The sequence below is a fragment of the Thalassophryne amazonica genome, chromosome 20, assembly GCF_902500255.1.
Source record: "Thalassophryne amazonica chromosome 20, fThaAma1.1, whole genome shotgun sequence".
NCBI classification, from domain to species: Eukaryota; Metazoa; Chordata; class Actinopteri; order Batrachoidiformes; family Batrachoididae; genus Thalassophryne; species Thalassophryne amazonica.
The window spans coordinates 42,549,511-42,568,553 of record NC_047122.1 but is presented as its reverse complement, the minus strand read 5'-3'; the positions used below and the strand labels follow the sequence as shown (position 1 = coordinate 42,568,553).

At 39.0% G+C, this 19,043-nt stretch overlaps 1 protein-coding gene across 2 annotated transcripts in view; it reads right to left on the bottom strand.

Annotated features, from left to right (window-relative positions):
- The window catches only part of grhl2b (grainyhead-like transcription factor 2b), a 44,031-nt gene extending 38,681 nt beyond the window's left edge, over positions 1-5,350 (bottom strand). For both annotated transcript variants that reach the window (XM_034160285.1, XM_034160286.1), the window contains exons 1-3: positions 5,221-5,350; positions 1,965-2,154; positions 1,205-1,272 (exon numbers count right to left, since the gene is read on the bottom strand). In XM_034160285.1, coding sequence (XP_034016176.1) covers positions 1,205-1,272; positions 1,965-2,154; positions 5,221-5,240 — 278 coding nt within the window. In that variant the 5' untranslated portion in view covers positions 5,241-5,350. The remainder of the gene's footprint in view (positions 1-1,204; positions 1,273-1,964; positions 2,155-5,220) is intronic.
- Between the last annotated feature and the right edge of the window lie 13,693 nt (positions 5,351-19,043).

The following is a 19,043-nucleotide window of genomic DNA, read 5'->3' as shown; positions in this document are numbered from 1 at the left end:
TAGCGTCTGATTGCGCCCGGTGTGAACGCGGCATAAGTCAGGGAGGTGATCAAGAACCTGATGGTCACTATGTCAGAGCTCTGTGGAAAGAGGAGAACCTTCCAGAAGGACAACCATCTCTGCAGCAATCCACCAATCAGACCTGTATCGTAGAGTGGACAGACTCCTAAGCTACTCCTTAGTAAAAGGCACATGGCAGCCCACCTGGAGTTTGCCAAGAGGAACCTGAAGGACTCTCAGACCACGAGAAACAAAATTCTCTGGTCTGAGACAAAGATTGAACTCTTTCATATGAATGAAAGGCGTCATGTTTGGAGGAAACCAGGCACCATCCCTACAGTGAAGCATGGTGGTGGAAGCATCATGCTATGGGGAATTTTTCAGTGGCAGGAACTGGGAGACTAATCAGGATTGAGGAAAAGATGAATGCAGCAATGTACAGAAACATCCTGGATGAAAACCTGCTCCAGAGCGCTCTTGACCTCAGACTGGTGCGACAGTTCATCTTTCAGCAGAACAATGACCCTAAGCACAGCCAAGATATCAAAGGAGTGGCTTCAGGACAACTCTGTGAATGTCCTTGAGTGGCCCAGCCAGAGACCAGACCTGAATCTGACTGAACGTCTCTGGAAAGATCTGAAAATGGCTGTGCACCGATGTTCCCCATCCAACCTGATGGAGTTGGAGAGGTGCTGCAAAAAGGAATGGGCAAAACTGCCCAAAGATAGGTGCAGCAAGCTTGCAGCATCATATTCAAGAGGACTTGAGGCTATAATTGCTGCCAAAGGTGCATCAACAAAATATTGAGCAAAGGGTGTGAATATTTATGTACACGTGATTCTTAGTTTTTTATTTTTAATACATTTTCAAAAAAAAAAAAAACTTTTTTCATGATGTCATTATGGGGTGTTGAGAGTAGAATTTTGAGGGGTAAAAACTAATTTACTCTATTCTGGAATAAAGCTGCAACATAATAAAACGTGGAAAAACTGAATATTTTCCAGATGCACTGTAAATCACCAGTGCAGTCAGTCTTATCAACCAAGGTGCAACATGCCAAATATTACATTTAATTACTGGCGAAATGTTTTCAGGAAGCTTCAGGTGTTAATCTGATCCCAATGGCATATTCAGTATTCATCCATCTTTTCTTCACTTTCTGTGACTATGGATTCATGAAGGAAAACATGAGATAAACACTGACCTCTTCTCTTGTTCCTCTGCAATTTCAACCACTTTGCTAACTGGCAGAAGTCTTTTTTCTTTTGGTACCTGAAAGGAGATAAAGTGAACAGATAGTGATTTTGATAGGAAATAAACAGTCGATAATGAAACGGAAATGACTGGAAATGGCAAAATACGTCCTCTAATAGAGGACGTATTTTTATTAGAGGACGTATTTTGCCATTTCCAAACATGCGTAACAAAATAAAGAACTTGTTCCAACACTTAAACCAAATAAATAAATAAATAGTTCTTAATTAATCAAGCCAAGCTGTAGGAATTCTACATTCATTGTGGCTGGTATATTCATCTTTTACCTTCTGAGAAACAACATTTCTCGAGAATGTGTAAAGATTTAACACACTGGTGCAATGCTGAGAAATGTTGGTTTCTCAGAATTCAAAAGATGGAGAATCCCGCCCTACTTTTTCTGGGTCAGGCTCAAAACTTCTCAATCATCCCAGTTGTAAAGACTGATTTGAATGTGCAGATTGTTGCTGTGAAAACTGAGTCCCAGCTGCACACAAAAGGTTGTGTTATGCCCTATTAATTCCAACATGTCTCATGTTGTCTCATAAGGCACGTAAATGAGAATAAGGCTCATTTGAAGCACTAAATTAAACCTTTTGGATGTTTGCTTCTTTATGTAAAAACCACACTGTGCACGAGCACAGTCGTCCTAAGTAGTGTTAGTATTTAAACTCTTTAATATGACAGAAGATCTCACTGTATTTCCAGACCTTGTAGTAGTCGTAAAGCAGGCCCAGGGCGTTGGCACTGTCCTCGTCCCCGTTGATGCTCATCATGGCCTTGGTGGCAGCTGTCAGTGGGTTCTCCAGGTATGACCTCCATGCCTCATCCTCATTGGTGTAAGCTCGCCGCACTGCAGGGAAGGAGTTTTCATTGGGTACCACCACCACCAGGCGCTTACTGAAAGACACAAAGCCGAGCGCAAGCCTGTGAAGTCAAAATTCAATAAACAGGCACACACGATGATCACAGATGGTAACCAAGTAGTTTGCCCATTTTGAATTCAACCAAGCAGCACTCAGAGAAAATTACCTCCATCACAGCCAAAAGATGATAATGAATCTCCATCCATTTTGTCACCAAAAGTGACTGTGTTCAGCTTACATCTTCCACTAAGTCTGATAAAATGTCAGTTGCTTTATAACATAGAAACAGAAGAAAAAATATAACCTCCTTAAAATAAGTAAGTATAATTAGAATGTATGAAATATTCTGTTCCATATTTTGCTGATCAAAGTAGCAAAAAAAATCTCATATGTTGAAATTGTGGTGTTTTCTTTTTTTTTGTCACTAACCAAAATAACCAGATTAGAGCTACAGCTAATAATTACAGGGTGACCCCCCCCCCCCAAAAAAAACCCCATAAAAATGGCAATAAATCCTCCAAAGACTTACACTTCAGTCTGTGTACGATCATTCCCCAGAGTTTCAGTTATCTTAGTCGCTTTGCGTAAAAATCATGTTCTTTCAGAATTATGCTCCAAATGGTATGATTTGTTACGAAATAGGCCTCCAGGCAAAATGTCTTTTCCTTGGTTGACCAAGACATGTTGGGGAAGATGACTGGAACAATTTCAAGAAATTTGCGAGGCCTTTGTAGGATTTATTACAATTTTTATGGGTTCTGTTTTTTTAAAGGGGGGGGGGGGTGTCACCCTGTATTTTCATGTTCACATAATCTGTCATTTATTTTCTCAATTAACTGATTCGTTGTTTGGTCTATAAAATTTCAGACAATGGTGATAACCACCCCCCCACCCCCCACAAAAAAAAAAAAACAAAACAAAACAAATCCAATGTTTTTTAAAGCCCAAAATGACATTGTTAAATATTTTGCTTCAATACTCAGTTTACTGTCAGAGAGAAGTGAAGAAACTAGTGAAGAAACCACAAAATATGTACATTTATTAACCTGAAATCTGAGAATCTGGACATAAAATAAACTGGGAAAAAAAAAAAACTCAAGTACCAAAAGAGTTGTTGATTAATTTAATAGTCAATTATAATTGATTACTCGATTAATCATTGGAGCTCTACAGCAGATTAACTGACAGTGAAACTGATGATGAAAATAACTGACATTTGGGGTGCTTATCTTGTATTTATCTGAGTGTGTACCTGTATGTGTAGAATTTACTACAGGCCCTCTTAAGTCGAGATCACAGACCAGTTAAACGTGCAATGTTGTCACAACATTGCTTTCAACTCAGCCAATCAAAGAAGAGCTTTGAATGTGCACTTGCACTTAGAAAATGTACACAACAAACGGCATCTGATAAATGTCACAACTTCATGAAAACAAAATATTGCAAGCTGAAAAACGGCAGTTGCAGATCCTGAATAAAACGGTTCCATCATTTCTTCTTTGCTCATCAATGCACCTGTTGCTTGCATGACATGCTTTTCCGTGAATGCTCTTTTTCCCAACATAACCCAAGAAAGATGAACTGATAAACTGTTGTTTTAGCTGGTAATCAAACTTTTATTTTATTTTTTATGAGACTCATATTTAATCAAAATGATTTTAAGGTATGCTACCTGTGAGTCCACAACAAACACAAGATTTTGCACAGGCATATCAATAAAATTAATGAATGAGCAACGATTCTCTAATGCATTTGACTAAATATTTGCACAATATTTCATAATGTGATTTGCATAAAACAACACCACTCCAGTGACGCACAACCAAGTCAGCAGAGAGACTTCATACACATGTATTAAACTGTCCTGTGTAATACAGCACAAACCACATTACTGCTATTATATGCAGTTAATACATTTGTCCAATATAATTCATACACTGCATTATAAGCACATTTATACAAATTATGCCTTTGTGCAGTAGCATGCAAATGATTGTCTTTGCATTGGAGGGACTTCCTATTTTGTGCACCATTTGAAAAACAGTTACACTTTGTATTTAAACCACTGTTTAGTACATTTTCTGCTTTTTTATGCATTCTTCACCAGATGTGATCCCAGAGATTTAGGATACTCCCCCTTCTGGGAAATACAGTAGCTACAGTGTTTTATATTTTTAAACAAAAATTGCCCTAATACTGCATAAGCAACAACAATAAACACAATTAGTTGATTAATCGGTTATATGCTCAATAAATGGATAATTAATTAATTGTTAAGTTCACTTATCAAGGAAAAATAACTAATGTTGATTCCAGCTGGTTCAATATGAACATTTGCTCATTTTTGTTTTATTCAACAGCAAATTAAATAACTTTGGTTTGTGTTGCCTGATCTTAAAACGTAAGAAATATAAAGACATCACCCTAGCATCTATGTAACCATACTAGACATTTATTTATTAGTTTCTATTTTCTAAAATAATACATATGTAATCAGTAATGATTAATTTATAGAACCATTTCAAGGAAAAATTTACAATAATGTTTTATTTCCGATGTTTTCACACATAGAATTATTGTGATAAATATATGCAACAGTATACGTGAATATTTTCTAAAAAACAAAATGTAGTGAAGACATTCAAAACGTTAGTTTTTTGTCCAAAGTTGATTTGCTGAGGGAAAAAAAATGAACAGGTGTAAAAAAAAAACAAAAAAAAAAACGCATTTCTATATATACATTAGCTTCATGCATCAAGCTATTCCAGACTTAAATTACGGGAGGAAATTTGTAAAAATAAAGACATGAAAATATGAAATAGATGAATCCAGTCCTTGAACTTTCTCTTCCCATCAGTCAAAAATGGCGAATCCAGCTCAAACTAAATCCAAGGCGCCAAGTTCTAATAGTTAAACATTTATCCACAGTCACAACCACAAACCGGTCCTTATAGTTTCCTGTTAGGATACAGCCTTATTCCAAATAGGGGTTTTAAAAAAAACAACAACACGTTTTTTTTTTTTAAATTACAGTTTAAAAAGTTTTTTTTTTTTCCTTTCAAGAAGGACCGAGGTCCTGTCCGCTGGCTCGCCCACTTACTTGTCTGTCTCCTGTGACATATTTTGCTTCCTCTACGATTCTTCCTTGTGAAACTGGACTTTCAAGTCGGAGCAGGTAACAGTGAGTGAGCTGCCAGAAGTTGAGCTACAGGTAAGTCGACTTTTTTTTTTCTTTACTTTTTTTTTTTTTTTTTTTTGCCCCGTTTCGTTTTCTCCTCCTCCTCCGCAGGTAACACGCTGCTCCTCTCTGCCTCCTTTTGTCCAATCACTTTGCCTGCCTTCTTTTCATCTGTAGGCTAATTATGACAATTATCTACATGTCGCGCTCCTACACTTTGTAAAATTTGCGTTTCTGGCCTAAATGGCAGCGGGTCAACTTCTTCAGCCGAAATTCGTTCACTGTGCAAGAATTGCGGCTGAAGGAAAGCCCATCGCTGATTGGCTGCTTTAGCGCGGAGCATGTCTCTGATTGGCTGGAGTGCCAGAGAAGGCGGGAAGAGAGGCCCGCTTCACCTGTGAGCACAACGACGGATCCACAATGACATAAATTTACCGCAGAGAAACATTAAAACGCGTGGGGAAACATTCTAACGTCAGTAATTACCATATCTTCACGAAACATTTGACTTAAACTTGTGAGTGTTAAAAAAAACAAACATGGGAAGGCAGGTTACTTGAGATCGGCCACTTTTTGGATACAACGGGTATGATGACAAGAAATCTGAAATCAAGAAATCTTCTGACAAGAATCTGTCAGAAGAAAGACCTATATAGGTCCTGAGGCACGTTGGCGCCCGGTGCTGATTAGAGGTGGGCGATATCGGTAATTTTGGTATTGATCCGCTACCAAGTAAATACAGGCCCAGTATCGCCGATATCGATACCGATACCAATACTTTTTCATATTTAAGCTTCATAGATCCAAAGGATCCAAAAGACCTAGAATAGAATTTCGGCAAACATTGTACGTGACAACAAAATACTTTATTATCACAATCAACATTTTGTTTAAAAAAATATCACTCAACACAAAACAAAATCTCCTGAGGTAGAGGGCTGACAAACCACAATACAAGGGTGCGCTGCTCTGTGCTGTGTGACAACAGCGCAGCGCTGCTCTTACAGACAGAGAGGAGACTTTAATGAATCTGCGTGCGCAGCAGTCAGTATGTGCGGGAGAGATAAAAGTTTGAGTATCGATCTTTTTACACGAGGATCGTTCAGTATCAATACCAGCGTTGGTATCGATATTATCGATATTAGGATTGATCCGCCCACCTCTACTGCTGATCACATTCTGTAACATCAAGCGGGTTGAGAGTCTATAACAGACTGCTCCTCCTGCTCCAACAGTCTGAAAAACTGAATGTACAACTCCTCACATGGGGAAGGGGGGGGGGGGCAATAAGAAGACAGAGGACGGGAAGGAGAGGAACAGTAGTAGCCAGTAAGCCAGTGGCGAGTAGTATTTCTGGTATTTATATTTGTATTTACATTTTGCAAATTGTTTTTCACTTTTGATACTCTGTGTGCTTCTTACCCTGTGTGCTGTTACACAATGCTGCAGGAACTTTAATTTCCCTGAGGGATTCTTCCCAAGGGATTAATAAAGTTCTATCTAATCTAATCTAATCTAATCTAATCTAAAACTTCACTGGACATCCCCATCTGGGTGGACTGAGACAATGTAGATTGGGTGTCTTGTCCAAGGACATAGACAGGTAGCATGAAAATTCAGTAAGGTATATTTTATATATTATATTCCAATTCTAAGGTACAACTATGCTAGTATACTAAAGTACGAGGGCTGTCCGTAAAGTATAGGTCCTTTTTATTTTTTTCAAAAACTATATGGATTTCATTCATATGTTTTTACGTCAGACATGCTTGAACCCTCGTGCGCATGCGTGAGTTTTTCCACGCCTGTCGGTGACGTCATTCGCCTGTGAGCACTCCTTGTGGGAGGAGTCGTCCAGCCCCTCGTCGGAATTCCTTTGTCTGAGAAGTTGCTGAGAGACTGGCGCTTTGTTTGATCAAAATTTTTTCTAAACCTGTGAGACACATCGAAGTGGACATGGTTCGAAAAATTAAGATGGTTTTCAGTGAAAATTTTAACAGCTGATGAGAGATTTTGAGGTGATTCTGTCGCTTTAAGGACTTTTCACGGTGCGAGACGTCGCGCAGCGCTCTCAGGCAGCGTCGTCAGCCTGTTTCAAGCTTAAAACCTCCACATTTCAGGCTCTATTGATCCAGGACATCGTGAGAGAACAGAGAAGTTTCAGAAGAAGTCGGTTTCAGCATTTTATCCGGATATTCCACTGTTAAAGGAGATTTTTTTAATGAAAGACGTGCGGGCGGATTACAGCGTCGGCTCGCAGCCGCCGCGACGCTCCGCCACAGGAAAAACACCTCTGTTGGAAGCCTTGAGGACAAGTTGGAACATCTCCAGCTGATAAACAATTTCTCATATACTCACTCCACTGAAAGCCATCAAAAGCCAACTGGATTTTAACAAATGGTTATCAACACGGAGGTGTTTTTCCTGTGCTGCCGCGCCGCATCGGCTAAATCTCCTTTAACAGTGGAATATCCGGATAAAATGCTGAAACCGACTTCTTCTGAAACTTCTCTGTTCTCTCACGATGTCCTGGATCAATAGAGCCTGAAATGTGGAGGTTTTCAGCTTGAAACAGGCTGATGACGCTGCCTGAGAGCGCTGAGCGACGTCTCGCACCGTGAAAAGTCCTTAAAGCGACAGAACCACCTCAAAATCTCTCATCAGCTGTTAAAATTTTCACTGAAAACCAGCTTAATTTTTCGAACCATGTCCACTTCGATGTGTCTCACAGGTTTAGAAAAAATTTTGATCAAACAAAGCGCCAGTCTCTCAGCAACTTCTCAGACAAAGGAATTCCGACGAGGGGCTGGACGACTCCTCCCACAAGGAGTGCTCACAGGCGAATGACGTCACCGACAGGCATGGAAAAACTCACGCATGCGCACGAGGGTTCAAGCATGTCTGACGTAAAAACATATGAATGAAATCCATATAGTTTTTGAAAAAAATTAAAAGGACCTATACTTTACGGACAGACCTCGTATATATAAATATCTTAAAAGGAAGAGTAAAATAGAAGAGTAGAAAAGAGTAGAGTAGAACCACTTGGGTGCCTGGTCTTGAGAACCAGGCATGAGCAAGATTCAAACTCAGGTCTACATATTGGCAGACCCACTCTTTATCCACTCAGCTACCTTGTGAAATGTCTTCAAAGTGCAAAGAGAAATCAGTCTTGATGGATATACTCATTGCACCATCCTCTGAAAACACAGGGCATGTCAAGATCATAGATCAAAGGTCAAGGTCATCATCCAGTGTCCACGCATGCAGAATCAGAACTATTCCTTAATTGGATCTGGACCGTATTGGAACTTTGCTACTGCTGCAAGAGATCCTGAAGTGTGCAAAGCACTGGTCTGGAAGAAAAAGTACTCTTCAAATTTCCAAATTTTTTATTCATTTCAGAAAAATTAAACCATAACCGGTCCTAATCTGAATAATAAACTTAAACCATTAAAATAAAATAATTTGCTTGGCAGCCAGGACCTCAGGTTTTGAATCACATTCCCACACCAACACCCTTCCAGAAATGGTCATCTTCAGGAGTGGAAAAAATATATATCCACGTTTGCACCAGTTTACATACTGCATGTCTGACACCTGTTTTTTAAATTAACTAATTAATTTAGCAACTTCCAACAATTTAACCCTGTGTTTCAGGTAATCTGTGAGCAGAGAGGATTCTGGGAGGAACCCTGCCATTAGCTGCCACAATGCCATTGTCCAGATAAATGAAGCTATTGTGTGAGGAGATCCCAGTGTTTGGGATTACCCTACCAGAGCAAATAGCGCATGTGTGTGTCATAAAAGTGGCACTGCTTGTATTGTTTGTGGACCGACCCTTTTTTTGCCCATATTCTTTTTTTGTTGTTGATTGTCCAGGATCAGTGATGGTTCAAGCCCATTTCAGTTGCTGGGGCCAGATGTCCTCTTACAGCAGTATTTGAAATAAACTACAGTTCAGAAACATCAATCACACTCATGTATGGACGGTGGTTCTGAGACCTTTTAGTGGTCATGAAGCAGTTTCAGCTTTCCTTAGAATGTAAGACAGACTGCCTGCGTTTGTGCCATCCAGCTGTGGGTCGTGCACAACGAGCAAAAAACAGTTAAAAACAGAAGTGTTAGTGGTTTATTTCCTCATTAAAACACAATATAACAGTAATGTTCAGACCATATTCATCACCAACTGTGATGCAATATTACAGAAAAAAAGTCTCTGTTTCCATCCTGTTTCTAACGGTCCATCATTATTTAACACATTTGTCACCAAAACTGACACTTGTATTGGAGATCACTGGGACACCAATGAAAAACAAAAGCCGCTTGTGTTGCATAAATCATCCATTATTTATTTCTCCATGGAAACACAATGGATTTGCGTTTATTTATAGTATGAAAGGTTGAACCAAAACAATAGGGTATAGAAGGCAAGTAGTGGAACTGTACCAAGAAGTAAGGCCTATGTAGGCTCTGAGGCCCATTGGGATGTCCAAGCTCTTGTCTGCTCTGTGGGTGTCAAAACTAAAAGTTCAAATATAAAACAAAGTCTTAACAAAAAGTTATTTGACAATCAAAACCAATTAAAAAGATCATTTTCTTAAGATGAACCAAAAAGAAAAGGGGGAAAGCTATTGTGTTAAAAATTAGAAATAGTTTTTGATTTCTTAAAGAAATGAAGGGTTTTTTGTTGTTTTTTTGTGTGGGGGGCATGCATGTTGGCTGGGGTGGGGGAGGGGCTGCCTTTCTTATGTACAAGTAAGGGGGGCTCTGAACAAAAATGTTTGGATCCACCAATTTAGCGTGCTAATATCGATGTTCTCTATTGAAAAATTCCTGAAAATGTAAAAAAAAAAAAAAAGTGGGGAAAAAAAAATCCTAATCCTCAATTGGATTTTCTGTAAAAGTTGCTGATTTCTTCCTTGCCACATATCTCACCCTTTCTCCAGTTTTCAAGAAAACAGGTTGCATACTTTTTGTGTAATCCTGCTAAATTTTATGTCTAATACAACACAGTTCCAGATACAACCAGAGTTCCAGAGGGTGGTCGTTAGTTCGCTTGGTTTCAGTGTGGAAGGTTCCTGGTTCAAAACCCCGCCCCTGCCACATTTCTCCATGTAATATGCAGTTGTGTCAGGAAGAGCATCCTGCGTAAAACTCTTACCAAATCAACATGCAGATCCACCTTGGATCTGCTGTGGCAACTCTGAGTGAAAACAAGGGAGCAGCCGAAGGGTCTTACTTTTACAATGTAGTTCCAGAAATATATATGAAGTATTGGCGTAGGTTTGCATTCTTGGAACAGTCAGGTTATAGCCTGTTTTCAGACACTTAAAAGCACTGTAGGGAGGGCACCCCCCCCCATGTACCCCCCTAGAACCACCTTTGTTATTTGCCAGTCTCAGCAGTGCTTTCCCTCATTGTGAAGAGGAATTAATTAAAAAGATTCACAATATGATAATACATACATCTTCAACTTCTTATCCAGGATTGGATCACAGGGCAATATGATAATATCCTTAATTAAAATAATTATTATTTAAACAAACTTTAGATATCACAATACAGAGAAGATAACCTCGTGCGCAGTTGGGATGCCGTTTTCAAACCGGTTTGATATCTTACAAAGGTGTTTGCATTTCAAAATATGATCCTTTGCTTATGACTGCCCCATGGTACTCTTTTATGGAAATCTAAAAAAGATGTTTCAGATTCAGTTTAACCGTCAGTGTTGTGTGTGTGTGTGTGTGTGTGTGTGTGTGTGTGTGTGTGTGTGTGTGTGTGTGCGCACTTGCGTACCCTGAGGATGATCATTATCCTCCCTTGTCTAATTTGTTTTACAGAGCACCTGGGCCTTTGCTGAGCTCAAACCGAGTTGCTAGATAAATACAGGTGGGGTCCTATTCTACCAACAACACACACACACACACACACACACACACACACACACACACACACACACACACACACACACACACACACACACACACACACACACACACACACACACACACACACACACACAGAGAGGGAGGCATGAATAAAGGAGACACAAAGGCGACGCACAACATCAACAACTTTGTTTTTTTTCACTGACGGAAAAATGAATATACCCCCTAAGAGATAAATGAATAATAAACAATGAATTCCAAGCATATTTTCATGTCTGTTCAACTTCATGACACAGTGTAATCCATAAATCTTTGGCTTCACACACATGATTCAAGCAGATTGTGATTGTTCTGACAAAAATAATAATCTGTCAGAGCATTTCTCTGTTTTTTTTTTTCCTGCATGATTTATGTGTGCTGGAATGTCTGCTATGTGGCGATATGACGACTGAAATAGTGGAACATTACAAGCTGCCACAAGCAAGACTGAAAAGAGTGCACGGCTAGGAAAGAGAGAATTCCTTGAGTGCATGTAGTGAGCGTGTGTCCTGCTCTGTGAGAGAGGTGAAAGGTGTATCCTACATACCAGGAGGGTTTTTATGGGGGGTGGAGGGGGGGGTGGTGGTGGAGAAGCAGCTTGTCTGGACGTGGCCTGAAGTGTCTGTGTCAACCTGTTTGCCAGTGAAGACCATTGAAAAAAATGCAGATAAAGTTGAAGCTGCTGAGATGGAGGAGTGAGGACATGTGGAGAATTACAGATGGACCCAAGTAAGAGGAAACGCAGTAGAACACCGGCAGCACCAGGGTTTTTTTTTTTATGTTTTTTTATGGTGGGGGTATTTGTAGGTGTGATTATTTAGCAGTTGGGCAACAGTATTTGAAGTAAATGTGCAAATATGTACTCTAAAGTTAATTTGAAGTGCCTGCTCTATATGTGATCCTTGGCTTTTAAAAAGCTAAACCATCATACCATGTAAAATGCACTGATTTTGTTAAAACAATAACTCAGAAACAATTTTTAAAGAATTATCATTTTGTAACGAACCAAAAGGGCATATAACGAAGACAAACCTTTTGAAATCTGGTGAGATTTGGTACGCCCGATCCATCCAAAAAAGTAACTTTGCTTTGCTTTGATAATACCAATAGATCTGACCACCTCCTGGGTGGATGGATGCTGGATGGAAATTAGAGGCAGGTGTGTTTGTCAGTGAGAGATATAGAATGTTTGTGCTAAATCAGAGAAGCAAATAGCTAATTTCTGATATTTTTACAACTATTACATTTTGAATGCAGCTCTAAACACCTACTGTCTTAAAGCTCTGAAAACCTTCATGCTAACTGCTTGAACTTCGACACTAATTGATGGCGTTTGATCGTGTTGACCTTTATTCTTAATTAATGATCTTTGATCCGGATCAGTGCTATTTGATCCTGATTGCTGAACTTTAATTCTGATTACTAATCATTATATAATTTTTCTAACATATCATGTTCCGGAGTTTTGATACTTATTTGTGATCTTTGCTGCTGATCCTTCCTGTTCACTGACCTTTGATCTGAATCCTAGTCTGTGGTAGTAATTGCTGACCATTGATCTCTAATCACAGGTCTGTGTTCTTAGTCGCTCATCTTTGATTCCCATTTTTGGTCCTCAGATTAGATTGGATTAGATTATATTAGAGTAGAGTAGATAGAACTTTATTGATCCCTTGGGAAGACTCCCTTTGGGAAATTGAGGTTCCAGCAGTATTGTATAGCAGTGCACAGGGTAAGAAGCACACAGAGCATCAAAAGTGACAAAAGAAAAACAGTTTGCAAATATAAATACAAATACACATGTTTCTGACCTTTGAACCTGACTGCTAGCTTTTGACCTTTCATGTTGATTGTTGACCTTTGAGCTAAATCCAAATCTGCACTAGTAATTGCTGACCTTTAATCTTTAATCATAAAACTGTACTCCTGATCGCTCATCTTTAGTCTCATCTTCGATCCTAACCACTAATCATTGATTCTGATGGCTAATCTTTGATCATGTTCCTGACTTTTACTGTTTATATGTGATCTTTGATCCTGATCCTGACTTCTGATCATCTTCATTGATCTTTGATACTGATCACTGAACTTTGACTATTAATGTTGTCCTTTCATGTTAATTGTTGACCTTTGATCCCTAATCATACTGTACTCCTGATCACTCATCTTTGAGTCTCTGTTTGCATCTTTGAACCTGATCACTGATTCTGATTTATAATCTTTAATCATGTTCCTGAGTTTTGATTAAATGTGATCTTTGATCCTGATCCTGACTTCTGATAATCTTCATTGATCTTTGATCTTGATCACTAAACTTTCACTATTAATGCTGACCTTTCATGTTGATTGCTGACCTTTGATCCATAATCATACGACTGTACTCCTGATCACTCATCTTTGATTCTGATTGGTAATCTTTGATCATGTTCAGGACTTTTAATGTTTAGATGTGATCTTTGATCCTGGCCTTTTACCTTTCACAATGATTGGTGACCTTTGAGCTGAATCCTAATCTGTGATAGTATTTGCTGACCTTTGATCCCTAATCATAGGACCATACTCCTGATCACTCATCTTTGATTCTCATGTTTGTTCTCATCTTTGGTCCTGATCACTGAACTTTGAACCTGATGGCTAATCTTTATTCATGTTCCTTATTTTCAATGTTCAGATGTGATCTTTAATCCTGATCCTGACCTCTAATTCTCTTCATTGATCTTTGATCCTGGTCACTGAACTTTGATTATTAATGTTAACTTCATGTTGATTGTTGACCTTTGATCCCTAATGACTGTACTTATCTATGAGTCTCATCTTTGGTTTGATCTTTGATCCTGATAGTTGAGCTTTGACCTTTTTATCCTTATCATTCCTCGTTGATCCAGATCTGAAGCAAAATTTTGTAGGTCTTGCTTTGGCTGATGCCTCACCCCTTCACTAAATTAAATTTAAACTGAGCCAATAGTTTTTCTCTACTATAGTCCGGCAAACAAACAACAGCAACAACAACAAAACAACTAAATGTGGAGAAACCCTAAGTTACCTCCTTGGTGGAGGTAATAAATATATTTTGTACTTTCAATACTTCCTCTCAGGTTACAGTTGGGTGGTTTACACCATATCAGACATAACAGTACATGTATGTTATTCACATGTACATTCCACGCAGTCAGCCACACATTAACACAGTCACAGTTGGCCCAGATATCAGAGAGTTGCAGTTACTGAGCTGTCACCACTTTCACAATCAGCCTCTGTCTGCTGGTTTGTGTCGGCACGACCTCAGGCCTCGTCTCTCCTTCAGCCGCTCTCTTTGCATGATTGTGTTTTGTGTGTCTCAGGGTAACAAATTAACTATTATCCCCCCTGGAGGCTCGGTTTGGGCATCTTGATGTGATTTCTTGGGGCACCTCAGGGTCAGTTTTTAATGAAACAATGAACAAAGTGCGTAACGACAATTTACACCATTAAGGTGGACCCTTTTCTCTACTTTTGGAAGCTGCACTCAGAAAGAAGGTCAGCTGCAGAGTTTTGTTTGTAATGGGCGGTTTAATTTTTAATTTCTTTTCCAAAAACACACACACCCGAACATATGTTCAAACAAATCGTGTGTGACATGACGTCACATGACAACGAGGCCTCTGGAAGTCAGCGGTGAAAGTAAGCAGCATGTAGCTGTGTTGTGACTGCTTTGCGGTTTGTGTATACTGTCCGACTGGTCTGGCAACATTTTGGCTTGCCGTGGCAGTGCAGCCGCAGCATCGCTGCGGCTAAACCTGTTGGTTTGGGGGGGGGGGTGAGGAAGGATCAGGAAAAGGAAGTGACTACTAATGAGGAAGATGAAATCCAACTTCCTCTTCCCTCAACAGCCTCCAGAGAAACCAGAAGGTTGATCTCCCCCGTGTCCGTGAGCTGGCTCTGTGACATGTTTCAGGAGCTGACCCCACGCTTAACCCCTGAAACTCTCAGACAGTGATGAGAAACTTCACTAAAAGCTGTGTTAAGATCATTTTAAACAAAAGGATCCTTCAAAAATGACTTGGCTGAGCCGAGAGTGAACCTAAAAGCCTTCATGATGGGAGTAAAATCTCAGTCTGTCTGTGGCAAACCCCTGCCTATTCATGCACAAAAGACAGCCAGATAATATTCTCATCGACCATTGAATGGTTGACACCTGGAAGATTTGCTTTCACGTAGGGCCTAAGGCTGGAAAACCCCACCCTGAACCTAGCAAGCAAGTCCCTGCACAACAACCTCCAGGGTGGGGGAACTTGAGCAATGTGTGGCTTTTGTCATCAGAACTTTTTTCCTCTGCTTTCTTTTACTTGAACCCTCTCCTGAAAGTATAATCACATCCTTCTCTCTTGAGAGATATTTTCTCCTTTAACAAAAGGCTGAAAGGATTGTCTCCTTTTTTATGAGAAGAAAAAACAGGAGAGTGTGTGTGTGTGTGTGTGTGGGGGGGGGGGGGGGCGCACAATAGGCGGCTGGAGTCTTTTCTCACACCGATAAGATTTCTGTTTAAGAAAGTCTTGACAAACACCTGTCAGGAGCAAGTGCTTATTGCAATAATAAAATCTGAAATAAAATAATGCAGCTTTGTAGAATTCTGTTTATGGCTTAAGCTAATTAATACAACTCAAAAATATATTCAACAACAAACAATGCAATTTTTCACTTCCATTTGTCATTAATTAAATATTTCTATGCATGCAAAAAACTTATCCACTAATTTTGTTAGCAAATTTCTCAAAATTTGTTTATTATATGGGCCAGGAGCGGACATGACTACTACTTGGGGGGTAAACGGAAACTGTATATTTTTGAAAGTAAATATCTCCAGGCCAGGCTTTATCAAATGTTCAACCCTGGACCAGTGGTGGTCCTTGAGCTACCCCTAGTGGTTTGTGAGTATATTGGTAAAATATCATTTATTGATTGTATTGCCTTTTAAGCTGACCCCCTATTAATCAAAATTTGTAATTTTCAAAACATCCTTTAAGTGTAAACACATATAAATGCCAAATGCAATATAAAATAGTATTCTAATAATACTAAATATCATGGTCGATGTTCAAACGCGTGAAAAATAAACAACTCCCCCCTCCCCCCAAAGTAACTACATCCAGTATGGCCACTAACATCCAAGGTGGTGACCAAAATCTCACAAGATGCATTTGGTGTATTATATATATATATATATATATATATATATATATATATATAATTTATATATAAATATATAAATATTATATATATATATATATATATATTATATATATATGTATATATAATATTTATATATTTATATATAAAATTATATATATATATATATATATATATATATATATATATATATATATATATATATATATATATATATCCAACACTGTAGATTGTTACTGAACAGTGTCTGTATTTAAAATAAAATTTGTGTACATTGTGTAGGCATACCACAGATGACCTTAGGTGGTGTTGGAACCCACAACCTTTTGACCTTCTGTTTATAAAGCAACAAATGTCACGAGAACTCCCCCCCCCCCCCCAATTTTTCACTCCATTCACAGACCTCTCTCCACATGAAATTCCACTTCTAGTTAACTGAACATTGACCAAACTCTGAGAAACAGCCAGCAACAAACAGTTTAACACAGCGAGTGTTAAAATAAAACACGGCACGACAGTTTGTGCTGAGCTTTTGTCTCCATCAAAACATAACTGGAACCACATTTCATTTCCATGTGAAGTAAATTTATTCAAATAGTGAGCAGAGTTAAACAGTTCCACTGTTCCCTCTGAAAACCACATTTACAAACGGAATCTAATCCGCGAAAGAAAAAAGAAAAAAGAAATGGCGTTTGCAAGGCGTTCTCAATATTTGTGCATAGGATTTGGCTCCATCTAGTGGTGAAGTTGCAGCATGCCATCACCAGCCTCGGTTTTGTTTCCCAGCACTGCGTCCATCCATATATAAAATTTAGGCTTATTCTGAGATTATGAAAACATCAATTTTTGTCGTCCAACGAAATGTTATGTGAAATATACAGTTCATTAGTGTATTATAAATAAAATAGTGGGCAAAATAGCATACGTATTAACACGATTGTTATAGTGTAATAAGTCTGCTGCCATCATAAAGCTAGAAAAAAGTTACCAATAATAGTACTACAAATTCTGAAATTCATCTTTTTTTGTTGCAGTTAATATAATTTCGTTATTTGTCTCATTAGTGGTGGTTTGAATTCCAGATATTTCCATGGACCTGTAACACACAGCTTGGGGGCAACATTCAGATTTGTATATTCACTGTTGTATCAATGGTGCATTCAAGGACCCATCATGTGTTTGGGATAATTCACCAACACTTTCTTACGAACATTTAGGTAGGCAACATTTGAGAGTTTCTGAATGCAGCCTTAGTCGGGCATCACTGGAAACGGCCACAGGTTAAATAGTGAGCTCTTTCTGCTTTTTCCAGTTGTTAAACTGGTTCACATTACCTTCTTTTTCAGTCATGTGTGGACTTTTTGATTATCAAGTAAAACCAGTTTCATCTGTGTGGTTAATGAGAAGGAATTTGAGTGCTGTGACAAAGTAGAAACCAATCAGCGTGAGGTGGGGTACACCCTGGACAGGACGCCAGGTTATCACAGGCCCCAACACAGACAAACACATTCACACCTGCACGCACAACTACGGTCAATTTAAAGTGTCCAGTTCACCAAACATGCATGTCTTTGGGGGTGGGAGGAAGCCAGAGCACATTTTTGGCAGTGATGATACCAAGCAATAAAGAGTTTCAGGTGTTATTTTGTCCCATTTTTCCTGACAACACAGGAAAAATAGTACGCAATAGTACAGGGGCACTGATGGTGTTTTTTTGTGTGTGTGTGTGTGTGTGTGTGTGTGTGTGTGTGTGTGTGTGTGTGTGTGTGTGTGTGTGTGTGTGTGTGTTTGAAAATTCTCCACAAATACATTTTTGGCTTACAGGTCAGGACTGCAGGCAGGCGACTCCAGTACCCTTCTTCTTCTGCAGCTATGCTTTTGTAATGTGTGGAAAATGTGAGTTTGTATTGTCTTGTTGAAATATGCATGAACATCCTTGGAAAAGGTTGTTCGAAAATCTCAATGTACTTTTCTGCATAAATGCTGCCATCACAAAAGTGTAAATGACCTTTGTCAAGGGTACTGGCACAACCCCGTACCATGACAGATCCCGGCTTTTGGACTTATTGCTGGAAACAGTCTGGATGACCCTTCTCGTCTTTGGTCTGGAGTACACATCTTCAATATAATCTAAAAAAGATCTTGAATACTGATTCATCTGAACACAGTATACATTTCTCCTGTGTGATGGTCCAACCCACATACCTCCAAACCCAGAGAAGTAAATGCTGCTTCTGGACAAGATAGACATAAGGCTACTTTGTGCACAGTAAAATTTTGAGCATTGTAAGGCTTAACAGAGATTTTTCAAAATAAAGCCTTATTCACGTGGTTATATCAGCTATTGATGAATGACTGTTCTCGATGTAGTGCCACCTGAGGGACCAGAGATCATGGATGTTTAGCTTAAGTTTGCACCCTTGCTTTTTATGCACCAAATTTCCAAAAGTAAACGGCTGCAGTAAACGGTCAAACCATTCCCAATGAAATCACCCCAAAGTGACGATGTAAGGAGGAGTGCAGAAAGGATGGATTTGCTGCTTCAGTACAAAGAAAACAAGTTTCTTTGTACACTGTTGTTCACAATCATTGTGAAATTCACAATTTTTTTTAATTTGGATGGATTATTTTATGAATTTGTAATATTTT